Source organism: Corvus brachyrhynchos, unplaced genomic scaffold (genome assembly GCF_000691975.1).
Source record: "Corvus brachyrhynchos isolate BGI_N302 unplaced genomic scaffold, ASM69197v1 scaffold29, whole genome shotgun sequence".
In the NCBI taxonomy this organism is placed as follows: domain Eukaryota; kingdom Metazoa; phylum Chordata; class Aves; order Passeriformes; family Corvidae; genus Corvus; species Corvus brachyrhynchos.
In genome coordinates, this window is record NW_008240033.1 from 985,979 (window position 1) to 1,006,697 (window position 20,719).

The 20,719-nt window shown below is 39.6% G+C and overlaps 1 protein-coding gene across 1 annotated transcript; it reads right to left on the bottom strand.

Moving 5' to 3' along the window:
• Positions 1-915: 915 nt before the first annotated feature.
• LOC103622088 (hyaluronidase-1) lies at positions 916-19,275 on the bottom strand. The gene is made up of 4 exons (XM_008640983.2): positions 18,891-19,275; positions 8,769-9,722; positions 2,772-2,861; positions 916-1,619 (listed from the first exon to the last, which is right to left on the bottom strand). The coding sequence occupies exons 2-4, from the start codon at positions 9,684-9,686 to the stop codon at positions 1,191-1,193; spliced, it is 1,437 nt and encodes a 478-aa protein (XP_008639205.1). The 5' UTR covers positions 9,687-9,722; positions 18,891-19,275; the 3' UTR covers positions 916-1,190.
• Positions 19,276-20,719: the final 1,444 nt, after the last annotated feature.

Sequence of the window (20,719 nt, forward strand, 5' to 3'; positions counted from 1 at the left end):
TGTAGGGAATTTCTTGGGCTTGTCTTCAGTTCAGTGAAGGCATCCATTGTTTGTTACATTGAAAAGCTATGTGGAAGACAGATAGGTCTTTGATGAAATAAATTTGGTTCACACATGAACATGAACCAATGAATAACTGCAAATGGACATGGCACAGCCTGACAGGACAGCGTGTTATGGACACTAAATTAACCAGTAATCAGTAGATCATTAAGCTATACCACCTTCAGAGAGGTCCCCATCTGAAGCCAAAAATATTTCAGTAAATAGAGTTCTTCATTTTCTCCTGACCTGCTGAGGGAAACACACATTGACAAGTAGGATCTGTCAGCCTGTTCTCATTTCCCACTCACTGACCAGCCAGCAGAAAGCAAAGACCTGCAGCAGCTCCAAAGGCAGCAGGGTTGCCTCCTTCCCAAGGGTTGGGGTGAGCAAAGAAGCGCTTCCCTATTTCCTGCTCAGGCAGGAGTGCTGCTGGGTGCCAGCTGCCAGTGCTGCTCTCAGAGCTCAGAATCCCCTCCCCTAAAAGTAATTGCAGAGATGTTCAGTCAAACACTATCTTGGCAAAGATGGCACAACACTAGTTCTGGAAATACCGATATCTCTAGAAGTAACAGGAATCAAATTAGGCCTTGGAATACTGAAATGTATATTTTTAAAAGTGTTTGCTGGTGTATAACTCTGTACTCTTCACATTGCTTATGCAGAAGCAGTAGGATCAGTGGTTGTGGCTCTGGGCACAGTGCAGCTTCTCATACAATGTACCACTTGATTTCAGCAAGAGCTGCAGAGAACAGTTCCCAATCCCTGGTCCACAAGACTCTCCTCATCACCATGTTAAATCACCCAGCCCTGAAACAAAGAGGTTCTGTGTTCTTTTTTTTAAACTTCTACATGGTTGACTCTTTGTACAAGTTCATTCAACTTTTTTATTCAGGTAAAACTTCCACTGCAACAACAGAATCTTTATCTGTTGAACACATGAGTGAAGCACAAGGTAGGAGTAAAGGAGCTGGTAAGAAAATGCTTTCAAAATTTAAGTGTCTAAAAAAGTTCCAGGATGGGGAAATTATTAAACAGAATAAAATTATTTCATCAACAATGCCTTTTCCTTTTGCAATAAAAATTTGCTAAGGAACAGAACTCTTAGAGGTACCGTTTTTTATTCCCTTGCACTGCCTTAGAAGACCTTAGTGTGCAGAACAAAGCAGAAGAAGCTGTATGACTCCTAAGAGGAAGACAAAAAGGTTTTCTTTTCTTGATCTACTAAACACTACATGAACCCAGTGCTCCAATAGCCTTTGGTCAGGCAATTCACAAAATATTCCTGTCCAGCCCTGGTAACACTGACAAATGAATCTCTGCTTCATGGCTTCAATACTCTCCAGGCTGGGTTCACCAGTCACCTGGAACCTGGGGCCACTCTCTGAGTAATGGTCATGGATCTTAAAATCAGTGGGTGACAAATGGAGGTAAGCAGAGGAATCGCTGTTTTTGCGGATACATCTTCCATTCTTCTTGCACAGGACTTTGCTACAGAGTTTGGCTGCTGAGGTCACATTAATGACATAGTGTCCTAAAGGTCCGTCAATGTACCGCTTCACGGTTAGGCAGCTCTCCTGTGAATAATAGAAGACCATGACACATTTCTCAGTATCTAGCACCATGTCCAAGTTTATTATATGTAAAAAGATGCCAGTACTAAACTGTTCTTGCCTAAAGTAATACATTGAGATAAATCTTGTTGGATGTACATACTGGAGTGATCTATTAGGTTTCAATGAACTTATTTCCATGGGTAAGATTAGAAAAGTATTGACCTCTACTATAGTTTCTATTTGAGTTCCTGCTAGGGCCATACAGTATGAAACAAGGGAGGAGTCCCAGGAAGCAGGAAGAGAGCTGATACGGTAATCTGAGACTAACAGGTTCCTTAAGTAGAGATTTCTGGTGACTGCTGACTAAGAGAAGTTCATGGGACTAACAGGTTTTAAAGCACAAATTAAGTCACCACTTTGGCCCTGATCACTCCAATACCTTCAGTTTACCAGGAGCCACATAATTTTCATAAACCAGCACAGAAGTTGCTGCAATTGCAGCTAGAAAGTTCCAGTTCAGATTTCCTGTACCAAGGAAAGTACCAAGGAAAGTACCAAGCCAGTGGTACTTTGCCAGGGATTTCAGGAGTACGAGAGCAGACTGCATGAAACGCAGAGTGGGCACCAAAGGCCAGCCCAGGTTTAGGAATGGGGGCTAGCCTGCCATGCCTCCTGGGAAACTCCAGTGCTGCCTCCCATCTCCTCAAGAAGGTTTATTTGTGAAAGTCTGAGGAACCTGGGAAAAGTAACTAGGGCTTTTCTTGTGACATTATTTTCCATATGACATTTCAACATTAGCAACCAGAGAAAACACCTCATGTCCGGACTCCATCCCTTCCCAGTGGATCTGGACAACTGCCATAGTTACGAAGAAGAACACAGTAAAACAAGCTGTGCTTGTATTTGTATGGCATCTTTTGGAAACCTGTCTTTCTCCTCACCTGGACTCATTATTCCACCAAGCTACAAATGACATGCCCAAAACAATGTGCTCTGAAGCAATGGGACTTCTCAGCCTAACAAAACTAATGAGACCTGAAAGTAGTACTGAGCCATCATCCTCAGTTGTTGGCTGATGACATTGACAAAGGTAGATAGGTGCTATGGAGGGTGTGGTGTCAGAGAAGAGGTATTGAGGTGATTCCTAAGAACTGATAAACTGGCACAACATACCTCTGAGCTGGCGTATTGCATACTGCCCCAGAGAACAACTCCAGCTGCTCCCAAAGCCGCGCTTTCCCCAATGGTATTGACCAGATCCCTCTGAAAAAGAAGGCCAAATCCACACATGAGAAAAACAAAGATACAAAAGCAAAAGCAAAAAAGCACTGGGATATGGGAATCACTTCTTTTTTTTCCCAGAAGCAACATTGGTCCTGTGGTATATTCTTCACAACAAAATCACTGTTTAGTTTAGAAAGCTCTGCTGTGTCTCTCCAAAAGTTTACATAGGTGGCATTCATCAGTGTGCCTACCAAATAATAAAATCCTTATAGTTTATGCACAAGGGTTCCTCCAACCAAGGTGGTGGAGTAAGAATTGAGTGATCTGTTTTATCTACCAGTCTTTGAATGATTACGAAACCTACAGAGGCAACATTTTTGGCAAGTGATGGTAAGTATCATCACACATCACAGGATCACCCTTGCAGCATCTAATTGCAGTTGATAGGCTTTAGGCAGGGGTCTAACTCATGCTGCTTTAGCCGTGCCAACTGAGTTACAGGGCTGCTGTTTCTACCACCATGAAAGCTAGTCGTCCAGGAAACACATCTTTGAAAAATTAACCTCTCTCCTTTCTACAAGTACCAAGTGGGGGGAAAAACCCAAAAGCACACACGTTTGCATACTGATTTAACCATGTCCACTTTTAGAATTGAATCAGTAAGGAGCTGAGTTGTAGCAATAGCAACAATACAACTCTACCAGAGCAGCCTGAGTGTAGAACAGGGGTCACCAGTGCCTTGCCAACAGCATGGCAATGTATCTTGCAAGTGTCTTAAAGCCATTCTCTGAGATTATGAATTTTGTGTCTAAAAGAATGCAATTAAATCTTCAAAAATACATGGGAAGGAACTTCTTCCTCCAGATTTCAAGGCATAATCAATTACATCTAAAACCATTTCTGTCTACAATAATTGATTAAAAAGTAATTACTGATCAGTATTTGTAGTGACAGACATTAAAATATTTCTCAATTTGACAAAGAGAAAATTCCTTTAAAAAGATAGTGATGGTCTTTTATATAGTCTTCGCAAATCTTTAATGAGAGAACAATACAAAATACCAAGCAAATTATCTCAGTATGGTGGTGGAACCTTAGAAAAGCAAAATTATAGAATGGAAGAACCATGTTATTATTGTTAATTACTACTAAATAATATATTTCTCTGTCTAAGTGGGCCTGTTGATTTATCAATGCATAGTTATGGAGTTCCCATTCCCAAAACATTTGCGGCCTGAGAGATATCAAAAAAAAGCACAAATAAATGTCGTGGGAAAGGGAGAATCCACTGAAGAGTTGAAGACAATTACAGAGAATTCAGAGCAAGCAGGGGCTTTGACCCTTAACTAAAGGTTGGACAAAACAGTGCAGGAGAACCTGGAAAAATCGGGAAGAGCAGAGCTTGCCTACTGGCTCTTAGTGCAGAGTTCAGAGTGATATAAAGTATAGCTGGTCTTGCCTGCAGCTCCTGTTGCTGCTGATCACCCAGTCTTCTAGAGACTGTCATTACTCTTGAAAGTATATAGGCCAGTAGTACTTTTTAAAGGATAGTGGTGTGGGCTGCAGGTATTCTTTTCAAGGGGGAAATAAGGAGGAGGGGTATTTCTTATGGGAATTAATTAATTAATCAGTTTAAAAAAAAGGTATGTTAATTAAAGATCAAAATATCAAATGTTAAAAGAATGTGAAATACAGTCTGATGTGTTGGTAATGAGGGTTCCCAGGCCATCATCATCTGCAACGCATTTTATGATGTTTACCCAGATACAAAGGCCAGACTGTGGTTCTACATTACTCACATGACAGTTGAGTGATTTCACACTAACACATATCAGATTTCATTAACAAATTAATTAAAACTTATCAGACATCCAGAACAAATATTCAATAAATATTTAGCATTGCTCGATGAACTAAGACCTGAGCAAACCCTTACTTTTTGCAAGTAATATGCTCTGGGAATTAGACTGCTTGACCAGAAGTCAGTAAATCTAGTTTTTATAACCCCATATTCCACATCTTTCTTTTGTTATTTTTATCAGATCCACAAAAAGATTACAGTACTTCATGTCTAATTCATATGCATGTAAAACTGACAAAACTAACCCTTAAAGCCATCAACACAGAAGGGCTCTTCCCTAAATGACCTATGGACAGGAGGTTGCACCTTTGCTTTTACTTTTGCTCTCTGATCACTTGTTCTTTTTGGTCTGATGATTCCTTAACTCTTTTCTGATGCCTGACACAGGGTGCTGGATTCATCCTGAGCAGGTTGGGAAGAGAACAGAGCCAAGAGCTTCTGCACCAGAGGTAGGTGCTCTGACCAGTTGATGGTCATACAAAGAGGGAGGCACCACCACCTTCTTCCTCCTCCTGTGCTACAGACAGGGTTAGAAAATAAAGGTTTTGTTCCTCGTTTGGGTATTTTGAGAAAAGGAAAGATATGTCCCTCTCCTAATAGGTGAGAGTGGCAAATTGAGGCCAGAGATAAGGAGGTGCCTCCATGAAGAACTGAGTGAGGCACATGAGCTCCAGCAGCAGCCTCAGATACAGCAGTCCTGGTGTTGGGATGGAACCAAGTGCCTCTCCTCACACAGGACAGCTTGGCATTGGTGGGGGCTCACTGGCATGGCTCTTCTGTGAGAGTGTAAAAAATGCCTCATACGGAAGAGAACATGCAATTTAAAAAAAATTAGATATTTTAAATATTAATATCTTGGCATCTGTCTAGGTGGAGAATCCTAATTTTTTCCTTGTATCAGACATGGGCGACTGGTATTTCTCCAAATGATTAACAAGTCGACAAAGCCTCTTCCCTTTTGATGCTCATTCTTGTTCAAGCTTTTGGGGGCAGTGTGCAACTGCCTAAGGTCCTCAAGACTAGGCTGGACTATCTCCAAAGACAGCTGATTTGGCAGGCTATAATGTCTGTCAGTGTTTCTTTGTATTTAGATCACACAAGTCACTGCACTGGACATTAAAAAAATAGGAGGTGAACTAAACCATTTCAGTTTTGGAGCTCAAGACAAAGCAAGACAGTCAGTTCTAGTCACATGTTGAGGAAAGAAAAATAAGTATGTCTGTAATCTTGAAGAGCCTTTGTTGCAGGCAAGAGTTTTCTGTATTCAGCAATGGTAGTGCAAGCCTGGCATGTTTGCAGGGAGTGGTCTCTATACACATGCACACCTGGTCATCAGAGAAGACTATCTGTAGGGGAAGAACAGGATTGTTATCCATTATTAATCATTTGTCAGTTGTCATCCTGCTTTATTAATGACTTCAGCCATCTAGTCAGGAAGCACAGATTCTACTGTGTGACTTCCCTCTCCCACACACTTAGTAGTGAATTGTCTAGGCAGAAAGTTCCTAAATACCCCACAGATGGCAAATTGCTTATACACATACGTAGCAAATACAGAAACCTTTCATAATGACTTGGATCTCAATTCAGAATTTATAAATTGTTTCCATGACAAAAAGCAGGATTCATTTCTCAGACACCTTATGCACAACTCACCTGATTTCTAGATGCAGTCAGGGTGAAAGGTACAGCACACACAGCTACAGCATCTGTCTGGGACCTGGGCCTTTCATCTTTCTGAAGGTTTGATAGACCTGTGTCTCTCCCTCAGTGACTCTGACTCACAAGCATTTTTTCTGACTCCACTGTGCGATTTTACACAAGCCCTGTGTACAGAAGGGCTTGCACACAAGCCCTTGAATGAGTCAGTCTTGTTTCTGTTGGAACATAAATTACAGCTCTCACACAGCTCAATGGAGCAAGGCTGTGGTTCTCCTGGCCCAGCCCCTGACAGAGGTCAGGTAACTATCCCAACTGCCTACTGTTCCAGTTTTTCTATGGCCATTTAGCCTGCATGTCATTGTCCTACACTGGTACCTTTCCTTGTCACCTTGATGCACATAGTTTCTGGAGCTCAGAGGTTTCATGCCTTGTTTGTAACTTTGTGAGTATCGCTTAGGGGCATGGCATGGGTCAAATGAGAAGCACCAATCTAATCTAAAACCTGAGCATACAAAACCACATTTAAATTATCCTGGTGGCTCCAGGACTATGAAAGAACACAAGAACACTATTTGCTGGATCATTCCTATATAGAAGGTTTTTAAATGCAACCCTGCAAGTTCCTGTCAGACCCCAAGCTGTTCTCACAGATGATGTGTGTAGCCTGGACACATGTTAAACCCTGTCCCATGCTGAGTATCCTGCCCATGCTGTCCTTATGAGAAATACGAGGTGGAGCATAATCCAAATATGTTTCTCTGGCTATGCAAAGATCTTTCCTGGCTGCAGAGTTATAAAGTGATCTTTAAAGCATCCAAAAGTAAATGGCTGCATGCAAGTGGAAAACAGGCTGGTGAGTTAAAGAATGTAACCTGAGAGGAGCATCACTCTAAATTACCAGTGTACTGTTCGGAAAACAGCTTAAGGTAAAACAGTAACTATGTACCACCACAGATCTTGAACTCACACATAACTGGTAACAGCATGCTAGTTTTCATAACTTTCAGTAACATTCATGGTATTTTTATACTGCTCAAGGGACTAATTAATTTTATAAAAATGTATTATCGCAGACTGCATTTGAAGAATTCTTATGTATTTCCTAGCCTGAGCTCTTCAGTGAAGGTGTTCCGGGTGACATCCTGCCTGTACTGACCCCAGTGACTCCTTCAGGACCGGACTGGCCTATCTGCCCACAATTTCTGAGTCAGCTAGCACCTGTGATTTCCACAGACAAAATGGCTCCAGAGAGTTCCTGGTTGCTGAAAATGAACCAGACCAAATTCCTAATTACTTCTATGTAAAATATGCTTCCTGAAACATTTCTCAGGTTCTCAGGGGTCTGCTGCACCTCCTCAGCTCCAGCTCCAGGCTGAAGCCCCCCACAGCCTGTGGTTTACTGGACTGAATTTGCCTTTTACCTTGACACCTCTCTCCCTTTTTTTTGTTCTGGTTTGAGTCAAGAACTTGTCTCTGGCAGCAGTAGAAGGAATCTCCCATGCAGCTCTCCAGAAAATAAAGGGATGGAGCACCCCCAGATGCCCTTTGTCATCAAGGGGTTATTTCCATGAGTTCCCTGCCCCGGATTTTCTCCTTTCTTGTGGAATTGATAGAAACTGAAGAAAAACTTTTGGCACTTGAGACAACTACCAGAGAAATGAGTAAGTGTCTGTGTGTCTCTATCATGTGCATAAAGAAAGTCAGAGCAACAATCATCATTACAAATCCAGAAAGTCTGAGATTTACATATATATAATTTACCACCAGTGTTGTGGCCACTACATATTTATTGCACTTGATCACTGATTGATGGAACATTGCAGAACTCAAAAACTGTGTTTCTTTGATAAAATGACTCCACAGTTTAGCACTAAATGTTGGACATGAAGATGTTGTACTTCTGAAAAGTGAGATAGGTGGCCAATACTCATCATGGAGTTAGGAACTCCAGGACAGATTACTTTGCTTGACTAGTTTATTTCTATACTGAATGAATTTACATTTGCATAAAGAAACAAAAAAGCCCTGAGGCTCCTTTCTCATGAAAGTTTATCTTTCCATTGCACTAATTAGTTTTAAACATCACAAAATTTGTCAAGTTCATTTCACAAGCTGCCCATAAGAATTAAAATACCAGAATGAATTATTTCCTTAAGGAAATTATTTCTTTGTACTTTCTTTCTAAATTACCCTCATTAAAAATATACAATGTTATCTCACAGAGGTAGACCAAACCACTGCAATATTAACCCCTGAAAGGCATAGAGTTTTGTACTGTGACTACAGTACTTCCTCTCAGGGGGCTGCCTTAAATTTGAAAAACAAAAGTGTACGTGCTTTTATACAGAAAAAGCTTTTAGAACATACTTTTTCTAAGAGGCTATTTCTAACTTCTAAATTTTGAAAGAAGTCTGTCTGCTTACCTCTGTTAACACATGAAAAGTATAGGCATAAAATGGTCTGGAGTAAACAAACACAGGCAAAATATAGTCTTTTCTAGCAATTGAGGCAACACGTATTGCCTCTTTAACCCGATAGTGAACAAATTTTAGTGCATTTGGACTTGACTTCAGCATATAATCCAGGTATATAGAAGGGTAGAGAGCAGTGCTTTCCTTCCACAGCCAAAGCAGGAGGTCATTGCGGAAAGACTCAATGGGCGGGCATTTCCCTGTGTATGTTTGGGGGTGTTCTTTGTAATCGTAATTGTAGCAATCTGGGTAAAGATAGTAACCCCACAAACCGTTTGGTCTCATATGCTCAGCCAGAAGGATGGTGTTATTCATAAAACTCCTGCCAGCATTTTCAAATTCCTCTTTAGCCACTTTCCTAATTTTGTCCTCTGACCACCGAGGATGCCGTCTCCTAACAATCTCGAGAGATTTGTTTCTATAAATGCTTTTATTCCCCCAGTTCCTATCCCACTGGGGCCTCCAGTTTTCCCAGTCAATGACTGCAAGTCCCTGAAATTTCTTCATGGGTATGCAATAGTCAATGTCAGACTTTGCTTTGCTAAGGTGTTTGATAAGACTTTCGTTCTGGGGCACCCCTCCATTAACGGGATCTCCATTATCTGAGTAGTAGGGATAGTATCCCAAATGAGTGTGATAGAAGATTGTCACATTGGATCCACTCAGAGTCTCATTGATGTTGGATGCAATGTCAAAAACAGCAAGATCCAGGTCCACCTTGTACCGCAGCCTGCACTGCTCGGTTGGTGCATTCCAGACAACCATGAAAGGCTTGTGCAGAACCAGAGGGGCCCGTGCCGGCTTCGGCAGATGAGCATCAGCCAGAGTAAGCAGTGCCACCACTGCCAACTGTTTGACCCAAACATCCATGGTATGTTTTTTTTCTGGGAAATTGCTATGATGTGCCTTTGAAAACAAAACCAAGATAAGATGTTAGCAGGGCAGCATGGAAGCAGGTTTTATGATAAGGGAATGTCTTTTGGTTTTATTTGCTTTTGATAACATTAAACTCAGTGCAAAGAGTCCAAAACTGATCTTGTAAAAGTTAAAATGAATTTCAAATGCTTTGAAAAACTTTATTATAGACTACGCTGTCTGGAAACTTCACTTCCTTTTCACCCCAACTCCTCACACAGTTGATTCAGACGTTTCCTTAACATTTATTAGCTCCCCCATGTCTACTAAACTAGATAATAAAGTAATAACCTAAAATGATAGTATAAAAAAAGAATGTGCGCTCATTTGAAATTTCAGCTTCCAAACAAGCTCTGCTGTAGTCAGTCTGACTTGCCTAGAAGATCATCACAGTGGGGTTGCAGCATTTGCTATCTGTATATTCTAATGGTCACAACAGGAAAGGTAGTTTAAAAAAAAGTCAGACACTTCTACCTCACACAGATTAATGGAGACAACTCAGAAACTCTGCAATTTTCAGGATATGAAAAAATTATATTGTTATCTACCCCTGAATTTCATTTTCATTTTGTAAATGAATAGATGCAAGAGTGATAATCAATCTTCAGGTTAGAAGAGGGATACTATTAATGACTTACTGGTCTAAGCTACTTATTCTGAAGACAAATTAAATATTCATATGTTAAAGAAAATAAATTACATTAAGCAGATCTGACCTAGCTGGAAAAACCTGCTGTATCTTTGAAAAAAGGGCTAGTTTGTAGAAATGAGGGGTATTCATGTCCATTTTTCCTTTCAGAGTCTGATGTTTTCCCTGGTAGTCACACTGGCTTGGGACTGCAGTAGTTTGGGAACTGCCAGTGCTGCAAGGCTGCTGGTACCCTGGACACACCCCCACTTTGCACCCCGTGGGGCAGCTGTTCGCCCACTGTCCACAGGTCGCTGCTCCAGAATCTGCCTCTGCTCCAAAATCTGTCTCTGCTCCAAAATCTGTCTCTGCTCCAGTCTCTTCACCAAGAAGCACAACTCAGCTCTGTCCTGGGTTTGTTATTCGGGTCTCTTTGCTGACCTTTTTATGATGCAGAGGTCATTAAAATGGTTTCCCTATGAATATATATAGTATGACATAGGTCATCAACTCAGCTGTTATTTTTTATCATTCACTGTTTTAGGCACATGTTAAATCACTGCAATCACTGTGTGCACTGCAGGTTCAATTCATGCACCAGACATGTAAATTTTAAATGTCCTGAAACTGGATGTTTCCCTATTTTTACATCCATTTTAGTGATTTCTTTCCTTGCCTGTGAAGTCTAGTTTTACTTGTCCCTTGTATTTTCTCAGTTAACATCAGTTAATCACTGAATTCCTCTTCTAGACTATGAGAGCTCTTCACACCTACTCATGCATTAGCTCATAGCCAGGATTTTTACATTTCTTGCTTTCCAAACCAGTATGGCCAACACACCACCCTAAATACTAGATCTTGTAGTACTCCTCTCATATTTCCTTTTAATCTGTAATGGGATGCCAAATCTACAGGAAGGCTGCAGGCACCACTATCCAAATTTGTTGGCAGACTTGTTCAAGAGAAAAAACTTTCCCATTTGAAAATATGTTGGCTCTAATAAATTACATAATCCAGGATTTCTTCCTCTGTCATTTGTTCTTCCATGCCATTCTTCCATGCTCTGGGTTTGAGGGCTCTTCTCCTGTCTGCAACTGCTGTCCTAATTTTCTCCCTTTCCCTTAAACTCTACTTTGTCCTTATATCTCCTACAGAACAGCCCTTCTCTCCTCTATCCTCAGTTTTGTGTTTTTTCATCCTCAGTCCCAGAAAAGCATTGAGTCCCCCCACATGTGGTCTGATATGAGAGCACCTTCCCAAGATCAGAAGGAGGCAATTTGCATGAAACAGTGGCTGGGGCAGGGAGTTAAGGGCAGGACTGCAAGAAGCCACAATGCAGGATTCCCCAGGAGCAAGCCCTCATTACCAAGCTAGAGTTATACTCCATTGTTTCCTCACTCACTCTCTGAATGCTTGTTTTGTAAACCTAAATATAGATTTAGCACCCAAGTTTTAAAATTTTGTTCACAATCCTTTAGACCCTATTAAAGATAACATCCTTGAGTGAAATGGGCCATTGCCACCAAGCTGATATTACTTAAACCCCTGCCTGCTGAAAAAGGATGCCAGGTTACTGTCACTCCACTGATCTGTTGAAGGGAGGTCTTATGCTTGCAACCGGTATATTTTTCTCCATTTTCATGCAATCTTGCATAATCATGTAAGTAATGGCATGGGCTGAGAAAAACAAACAAACAAACAAACAAGCCAGAAAAATTGCCTTTCCCTTCCTGTTTTATACAAACTGAGGAATGCACCACAGTGCTCTGCATTTTTTCTTTGATGTAGCAAATGATCTCACTACATTGCTAAGTGATTTTTCATGATTTGGACTGGATGGCTTTGCAGTACATGTGAACAAATCCATAAGATAAACAGAAATTTTCTCAAAAAGTGGTAGCTCAGATGAAATGGGAAGAGCACCAGGAAAGAAGAAAAGACCTTTAGTGAATTTCTGTGTAAGAAAAGATCTGGGAAAAGATCCCAGCTGCCTATTCCCACAATCCAAATGCTAGATTGTTCAGCCTTGTGTTATTATGTACATATAATTAGACATTAATGACTAATACAGTACAGTTCTTTCTAGATCTGAGAGCCCTAGACATTAGAACATTGCAGATAATAAATCATAACAGAGTTAGGTCAGGAGATAATATTGCAGGGTAATTTTTAGTTGTGTATTTTTAGTTCTTGGGCAATTCTTGTTACTCTTCCTGACAGAGGAAGTTGGGGTTGGAAGGGACCTCTGGAGGTCACCTGGCTCACCCCCAGATCTGGTCACTCAGGACAAAACACCACAAGTGACAAAATGAAAATGTTTATCTCAGGAAATATCAAATAATTCTCAAGGGTCTTTTGGCTGAATTTACCAAATCTTTGAAATTATGAAGAATGCTGGACATGTTGCTTAATTCTAGACATGCCGATTTCTGTACCTGCAAGATGAATCCCACAAAAAAAGGCAGAAATCAGTCTAATCCTGCTCAAGCTGTTTAGAAGTTAGGGTCTGGTCAAGGACAGTCATTCAGGATCCTCTAGTGAATACTTGATACCTCCGAAAGTTGCTGTAAATTCCTTATTTAAAGCTGTGTGGAATTAGTCACCCAGATATCTCTATCAATCTAAGTAAGCTGGTAAGAGCATAGACAACATGCCTACCTTCTAGAAGGTTAAAGCACCTCATTGCAATTAAAGCACTGTATTTCATTGCAAAGCATTTCACTTTTCACATAGGAGACATTATCATACACAATTAATTCTGATGTTATTTGCAGATGGGAATTTAATTACAGATACTTTTTCTTTAAAAATTCTTCTGAAGGCAAGTGAAACGAGTTTTCAAAGCAGACAAGCCTATAGGTCTGAATGATGAGAAAATAAATTATCTGTTGTTTCACAAATGCATGAAAGAACCTCTAAACATGAACAAAACATCTTTTATTACAATTTCCATTGCTCTATCTTTGGACTTCATCCTTTTTATTCTCATGCATGGGCACTAATTGGACTGCTTTAATCCCTGTTTTTTAATGAGCACAGACACTAACAATTCCTCCTTGAAGCTCATTATCAACTTTGATTCGAATTCTCCTTTTTTTTTCCTTTTTTTTTTATTCAATGACACATTATCACGGTCAGTTTAACTTCTCAAAGATGCAGAGAGCTTTATGTGGCACTACAGTGTTTTCAGAGCAGAATATGCTCTCAGAGTTTCTGCTCTATATTCTAAAAACAAAAATGAATTCTTCATAAATGAAGAAAATGGGGTCTGATCACAAATCTCTTGGGGTTGATGAAAATTTTTTTTATTGTATTCAGGAAATTCTGGATCACATTTTCACTGCAAGAAATAACATGTAGTTTTTTATTTGCCTCAGTTTCTGGTATGCAGTTTATGATGAAACAGGCTATGGCTGGATTTCAATATATCCTTTAGTAAGTGTGAATTTTGCCATTTCTTGAATAGGAAAAATCAGTTAATTTCTGCATATTCCTTTCATAATCTTTGTAAAAATTAAAAACATTTACTTTTCCCAAGCAACTGCTGTTAACTTAGTCCAACCTGTATTCAACTGTGTTTATTATTCCACTCTATTTTGATTTCCAAATAGTTGAAAACAACTGAACTAGCCATCTTAATTTCACACTTTGGTTACAAAATACACCACTTAAAATTCATAAAAATATAGACTCTCATGCTAAATAAACCTGTTGGCACACCATGTGTTCCAATGCAGACTGATGGTGTTCTCTAGATGGACAGTTCTTCTTCTCTAATGGTTTTTATTGATTATTCCAGCATTTTTTGCACTGCAGCACATGACATTACACCTGCTGCTTATTATGATATTTATATTGGTCATAGAACCAGACAACACAATTTCATAACAGCCAGCAAATTCATCCTCTCATTTTATGCTCATTGATGTGCTGACTTGAAGTATTGTCCATACAATTAGCTACAACACAACTGGTTTAATCTGTGAAGTATGGGTTATACTGCACATCTGTCATTGAACTCAATAATTACTTCAGAATTCTGAAACAAACTTAAAAAAAAAAGGCTAGTTGCTATGGTAACAGCCACTTATGATTCCCTCATTAAGCAGTATCTGACTAACATAATTTAAAATCCAGAACAGGAAAGAGTACAGTTGACTTACAGACGAAAGGTGATTTTTCCAACAAAAAAGAGTCATGTTTTGTGATCTAAACCAGATTTACAACATTTTTCCAAGTTTGTTTTCAGCCTCTCAAATGTGCTATTGACTCCTGTCTTGCAACTGCTGAGTATACTTTGCACTTTGTTCCATGGCAAATATATTCTTTTTAACTAGTGTTTCTCATATCTGTAGGAAATAATTTTGCTTGGAAAAGAAATAAAATTGATGACACCTAAAAAGGGAAATAATGAAACTGAATTGTTTGAATTCCACTGAGGAACGTATAAAATTGGCAGCTAGAAGAACTGTTCTTTTTTGAATGTAGGTTGACCACATTTGATGTAGAAGTTATTATTATGGCTAAGAAATACAGACATCTCAACTGTATTTAAGCTTTTTTTTTTTTTTTTTTGGCCACACAATCACATTTCAAAGTTGCTTGCAAATAATTTGAAAATCTTGTGCATGGATACATTATTCTCTCAATTTGAAAATCTTGTGCATGGATACATTATTCTCTATGAGGTATGATTTATATGCATATAATATGTATTTACAGTGTGTTTATCTACACATGTATGTATATTTCTCTGTGTTCTTAGGAAATAAAGGAATGACCAAATCTGTCCAGCCTGCCTCTGTCTTGGTCCCACTCTGTTGTTGTTTTTCTGTTTCAAAATGATGCAAAAAGTCTTGCTTTTCCTGTTTATGTTTAATAATGGCTTGCATTAGTAAGCTGGTAAAATGGACAGAGAATACCTGAGTCCATCTCAGCAGAAGTATTCTATACTGAAACCTTCTGTGGGCCAAAAATGTAAAACTGCATTAGAGAGAGATTAAGCATCCACTGTATCCTCACAACTACCAGTTTTCAGTCTCTTGACTCACATATCTTTGTAATTCTCCAGTTATATTTCTCAGATTAGATCCCAAGTTAACAAAAAAAGTGAACAGAAGAACCATAATATCCTGAGGAGAAGGACTTGGGGGTGTTGGTTGATGAGAAGCTCAACATGACCCAGCATCCTGAGTTTGCAGCCCAGAAAGGCAGCCGTACCCTGGGCTGCACAAAAAGAATAATGACCAGCAGTCCAGGGGAGCTGATTCTGCCTCTCTGCTCTGCCCTCCTGAGACCCACCTGGAGTGCTGCACCCAGCTCCAGGACCCTCGATATAAGAAGGACATGGACTTGTTGCAGTGTGTCCAGAAAAAGGTTATGAAGATGCTTGGATGCTCAGAGCACCTCTCCTATAAAGACAAGCTTAGAGAGTTGGGATTGTTCAGCCTGGAGAACAGAAGGCTCTGGGGAGACCTGAGAGCAGCCTTCTGGTACCTAATGGGGGCCTACAAGAGAGATGGAGAAGGACTATTTACAAGGCCATGTAGTGAAAGGGTGAGGGGGAATGGCTTCAAACTGAAAGAAGGTAAGTTTAGATTAGATGCAGGAAACAAATTCTTCACTATGAGAGTGGTGAGGCTCTGGCACAGATTGCCCTAAGAAGTTGCGGATGCCCAATCCCTGGAAGTGTTCAGGGCCACGTTGGATGTGGCTTTGAGAAACCTGATCTAGTGGGTGGCATCCCTGCCCATGACAGGGGGGCTGGAACTGGATGATATTTAAGGTCTTTTCCAACCCAAACCATTCTATAATTCTGTGATTCTATGGTTCTATGTTTATAATCTCCCTTAAAGATCAAAGTTCAGAAATGAACATATGATTGACATATTACAGTTCACTTCCAGTAGGTGAGCATAAATACCAGGTTGCAAAGCATGGAGAAGCATCCCTTTATTTTCATGTAAATATATGAAAAGAAATTCAAAGATCAAGGAGATGGGGATCCAGGCATATGCTGTCATTGCTGATGTTTTTGTGAACTGTGGATTATTCATGTAAAAGCAAATGCAAAATGCCAGAGGACATTCTTTGGTGCATGTCACAGACTTACATTAAGTCACTTTTGGGGCAGCGATCTGCTTAGGCATTTCCTGTTTGGCTTTATTGTTTCTGCTATGTACAGCTTGTGTCATGCCTTAAACTGAGAGAAAAGACTGCAAGGAAGCATGGGAATGAAAGGGGAAAGAACTGGTATCGACAAGTTATTTTTCCCATGAAGCCTGCAATTCTCCTATTAAAGATAACCATTTTCATACTTCGTATGTCCTGGTCTATCCTCATCTACCTGTAATGCCTCTGTCTCTAATTATTAGAGGCCAGACTCTGACATGTTCACACACTGTTTCTTATGCCAAGTCACTGCATTACTACCAGCAAGACTGAGGGCTACTCAACACAATGACAGAGGGAAAATAAAGATACAGGTCCCCAGTATTATTCCAGTTAAAAGATTGTGCTGCCATTTTAAATCTCTGCAGATTATTGATGACACTTTGAACACCAGGGGAAGATAAGGTAATATGGTCTAAATCTGTCTGGGCAGTAGAGGGAGATTAAATATATATGTGCCACAAGCAATTTTTCAATTGCTGAAGGATTGAGTAAAAAAAAGTATTTTGTGAGTGGAAGAAACCATGTAACATCAGCAGTATTATACCATTTTATATATCAAATACATTAATTTAGCTTGCATCTAATACATGAAGAACCGATCTAATTTTTTTATGTAAAAGCCTGATGCATTGTTATTTTCAATTCCAGTCCATTTGCTTCTGTTGCATTATAAACTGAAGACAAAGGTATTCTAAGAAAAATATATTCCAGTATTTCAAGTTGCAAAATCTATGTCAAAAGTATGAACTTTTATATGCAATTTAATATTTATTTCTTCTCCACATGCAAAGAATAAAGGGGAAAAATAAATTGGTGGCTTATACATTTTAGAGGAGCCTTATTGATTTTCAGAACTGCTAAAGCCTTAATTCCCTGAATAATTAAGACTAACATCCTCAACATTGTTCAGTACACTCTTCTGGCTCTGACCTTCAATGGGTGAAAATTAAAGTGCCTACCACCAGCACTCTGTAAAGAAGTTCTCAGTTTTTTATAGATTTTCCTTCTAATTTTATTACTAAATATTCTTAGCTGAAGACCATGAACATTAATTGGCACTAATAGAACACATCCTACCTTCTGGTGTGGAATTTTAATAGCTTATAAGAATGTATGAATGGGAAATACTGTTCAATAAATAATACATGAGTTTACATTGTTGCAAAGCATTTAAAATAGTTTAGCTTCTTTCACACCATCTGCTAAATTCACACATTCATTTTCTGAAAGGTTTATTGTTATTAGAGGCACTTATAAGAGAGAAAATTAAATCAAATTGATAACGAGAATGCCTACAATCAGGCCTTGGCTTATTCCTGAGAAAATGCTCTAAGCTAAATTAACTTTAGCTGACACAATGATAAATTATGCTTTCAGATAGTGTAATTCAAGAAAATTCAATTGAAATTAATTGAGGGATATAAATCTGGAAATATTCCAGTTGAATTAATGGAGTTATTAAGCATTTATAATCTTGTGAGGGAAAAATGTGTCCTTTAGTCAGCTAAAAAACCCTAATATTTTGGCAAACTCTTAAAACATTTGTATATTTCCACCATGAATCTCTACTTGCAGTAAATAATTCCTTTTCTTTGGATAGTACAAAAGGGAATATCACACTTTGGCTGCAGAAACTCAAGACAATTTGGAAAATATGCATAAAGCATTTGAGGTGAAATTAACTTTACACTTTATTTGCATGCCAATACACAGCTTAGTCTGTTGTCTACATTGTTTCAAATAAAGAATTTAAAGTACTCTAGCTCTACAAAAACCCAGCTCAATACATTGACACAAAGTATTAACGAATAGAACTTATTTTCAAACAACTAACTGCATCTTCCTTTGGGCTCCTCTTGAGATTATTTTAAAATGCACTGTTTGTAGGTGTGACTGCCATTTTGAAACAATTATCCTGAATGTTTTGCTTCTAATGAAAGAAGTATTTTTTTATTATTCATATGGGATTAAATATGTGAACAGCATATGATTAGCTGCCCCCTGGGTAAGCAGTGTGGCATGCACAGCCCAGTGCATTTAAGTACTAAATTGATAAATCAAATTCCAAAATATCCCAAAAGTCAAAACATTACTTTTTTTTTTTTTAAATGTGAATTTTATTTACAAACACCATTTCAATATCACTTTTCTAGCCTAAAATTGCTGATGCACATTGGAGTGTTAAGCACCAAATAGCTATTTGACAGATAAAACTACAAACCAAGAAATAAAATATAGTCCAGAATTGACATGATACAGAAAACAACACAGAAATCCTTCCTAACTGGTAGACTACAAGCAGAAGTGAAAACTTTGTCTTTACTGATTGTTAATTGAGTAAATAACATGGCACTTACCTCTATAAAATCAAGGAATAGCAGCAAACTTTGCTGAAACAATTTACAACAGCTGATGTGTTTGTCCCAGGAATGTGCTCCTCCTAATGAGTGGGCTTTTAACTAATGAGAAACTGACGGCATTCAAAGATGAGGGCAGAATTTTACCTAAACACACACTCATCATCTAATTGTAAAATAAGTAGGTAAGTTAATTTAAAAGGTAGATGTATTACTTGTAAGCATCTGGGCTTGTTCTGTAATAGTTTTGTATTGCCTCATTTTATGACTGATAAGGGATCAACTGGACTGGTATTCGAGAGGAATTAAGTTGTGTTTTGAGAGTTACACACTCTGGACTCAGCAGCACCAGGCATTTGCAGAAGGGACATCTAGGTCACTGCAGCACAGGGAGAAGCAGGGATGCTGGCAAAACCAAGCAAACAAAATAGTTCAGGAAGAGTTATTTTAAAAACTGTCTGGATGGCTGAGTCCAAAGATTGGTGGTGAATAGACTCAAGTCCAGTTGGCAGCTAGTCATCAGTGGTGTTCCCCAGGGCTCAGCATTGGGGACAATCCTGTTTAATGTCTTTGTCAGTAACATGAACAGGGTGATCAAGGGCACCCTCAGTTTGCACACAACACCAAGCTGAGCAGGAGTGTTAATATCCTGGAGGGTAGAAAGGCTCTGTAGAGGGATATGGACAGGCTTGACTGATGGCCAAGGCCAAGTATATGAGGTTCAACAAGGTGAAGCGCAATTGGGTCGCAGCAACCCTATGCAGCGCTAGAGTCTGGGGGCAGAGTGGCTGGAAAGTGGCCCTGTGGAAAAGGACCTGGGGGTGCTGGTCAACAACAGCTGAACATGAGCCAGCGTGTGCTCAGAGGGCCAATGACATCCTGGCTTGGATCAGAAATTGTTATCCTTGGCCAACAGGACAAGAGCAGTGATAATCCCCCAGTACTTGGCACTGGTGAAGCTGCACTTCAAATCCTGTGTTCAGTTTTGGTCCCCTCACTGCAAGAAACACAATGAAGTGCTGGAGGATGTCCAGAGAAGGACAGCTAAACTGATGAAGGATCTGGAGAACAAGTCTGATTAGGAGTGGATGAGGGAACTGAGATTGCTGAGCCTGGAGAAAAGGAAAATGAGCAGGGACTTTATTGCTCTCTACAGTTACCTCAAAAATTTCTTCATGGAAAGGGTTGTCAAGAACTGGAATAGGCTGCCTGAGGAAGTGGTTGAGTCACCATCCCTGGAGATATTTATAAGATATCTTATAAATGTGGCACTTAGGGATGTGGTTTAATGCTGGACTTCGGTCAGTGCTGAGTTAACAGTGGAACTCAATAACCGCCAATGGTCTTTTCCAAACGGATTCCATGATTCTATCATTTGTTCATAATCTTCCCTAAAACTACATATGGAGTGCTCTAGTCTTTGCTATTCCTTGAATGTGACACCTGCAAGCAGACCCCAGGGACCACCGTTTCCTGATCCCAGTGTCTGCATGCCATGGGATGGTGTGAGTGACCGAAGAAGGGCAGAAGGGACCAGCCATATCACAGCTCCATAAAGAGCCTTTTAAAGTGGTTCAGCATGAAAAGAGCTTCAACAGCTACATGCCACCTCCATGACCAGTCAAACCCCCATTAGATGTATAGGAACGGACAGAAGGAGTCCCTGTGTACAGAGCTATGATGGTCAAGGGCATTTGTGTATCCTAACAATGCAGACCAAGAGGTCAAAAACGTCCATATCTCCATGTGGGAATTGTGAAGTGTAAAAGAAGGAAACCCTGGATTTCCTCGTCTTGTCAAGTATGACTGTTGTCATTTAAGTATTAAAT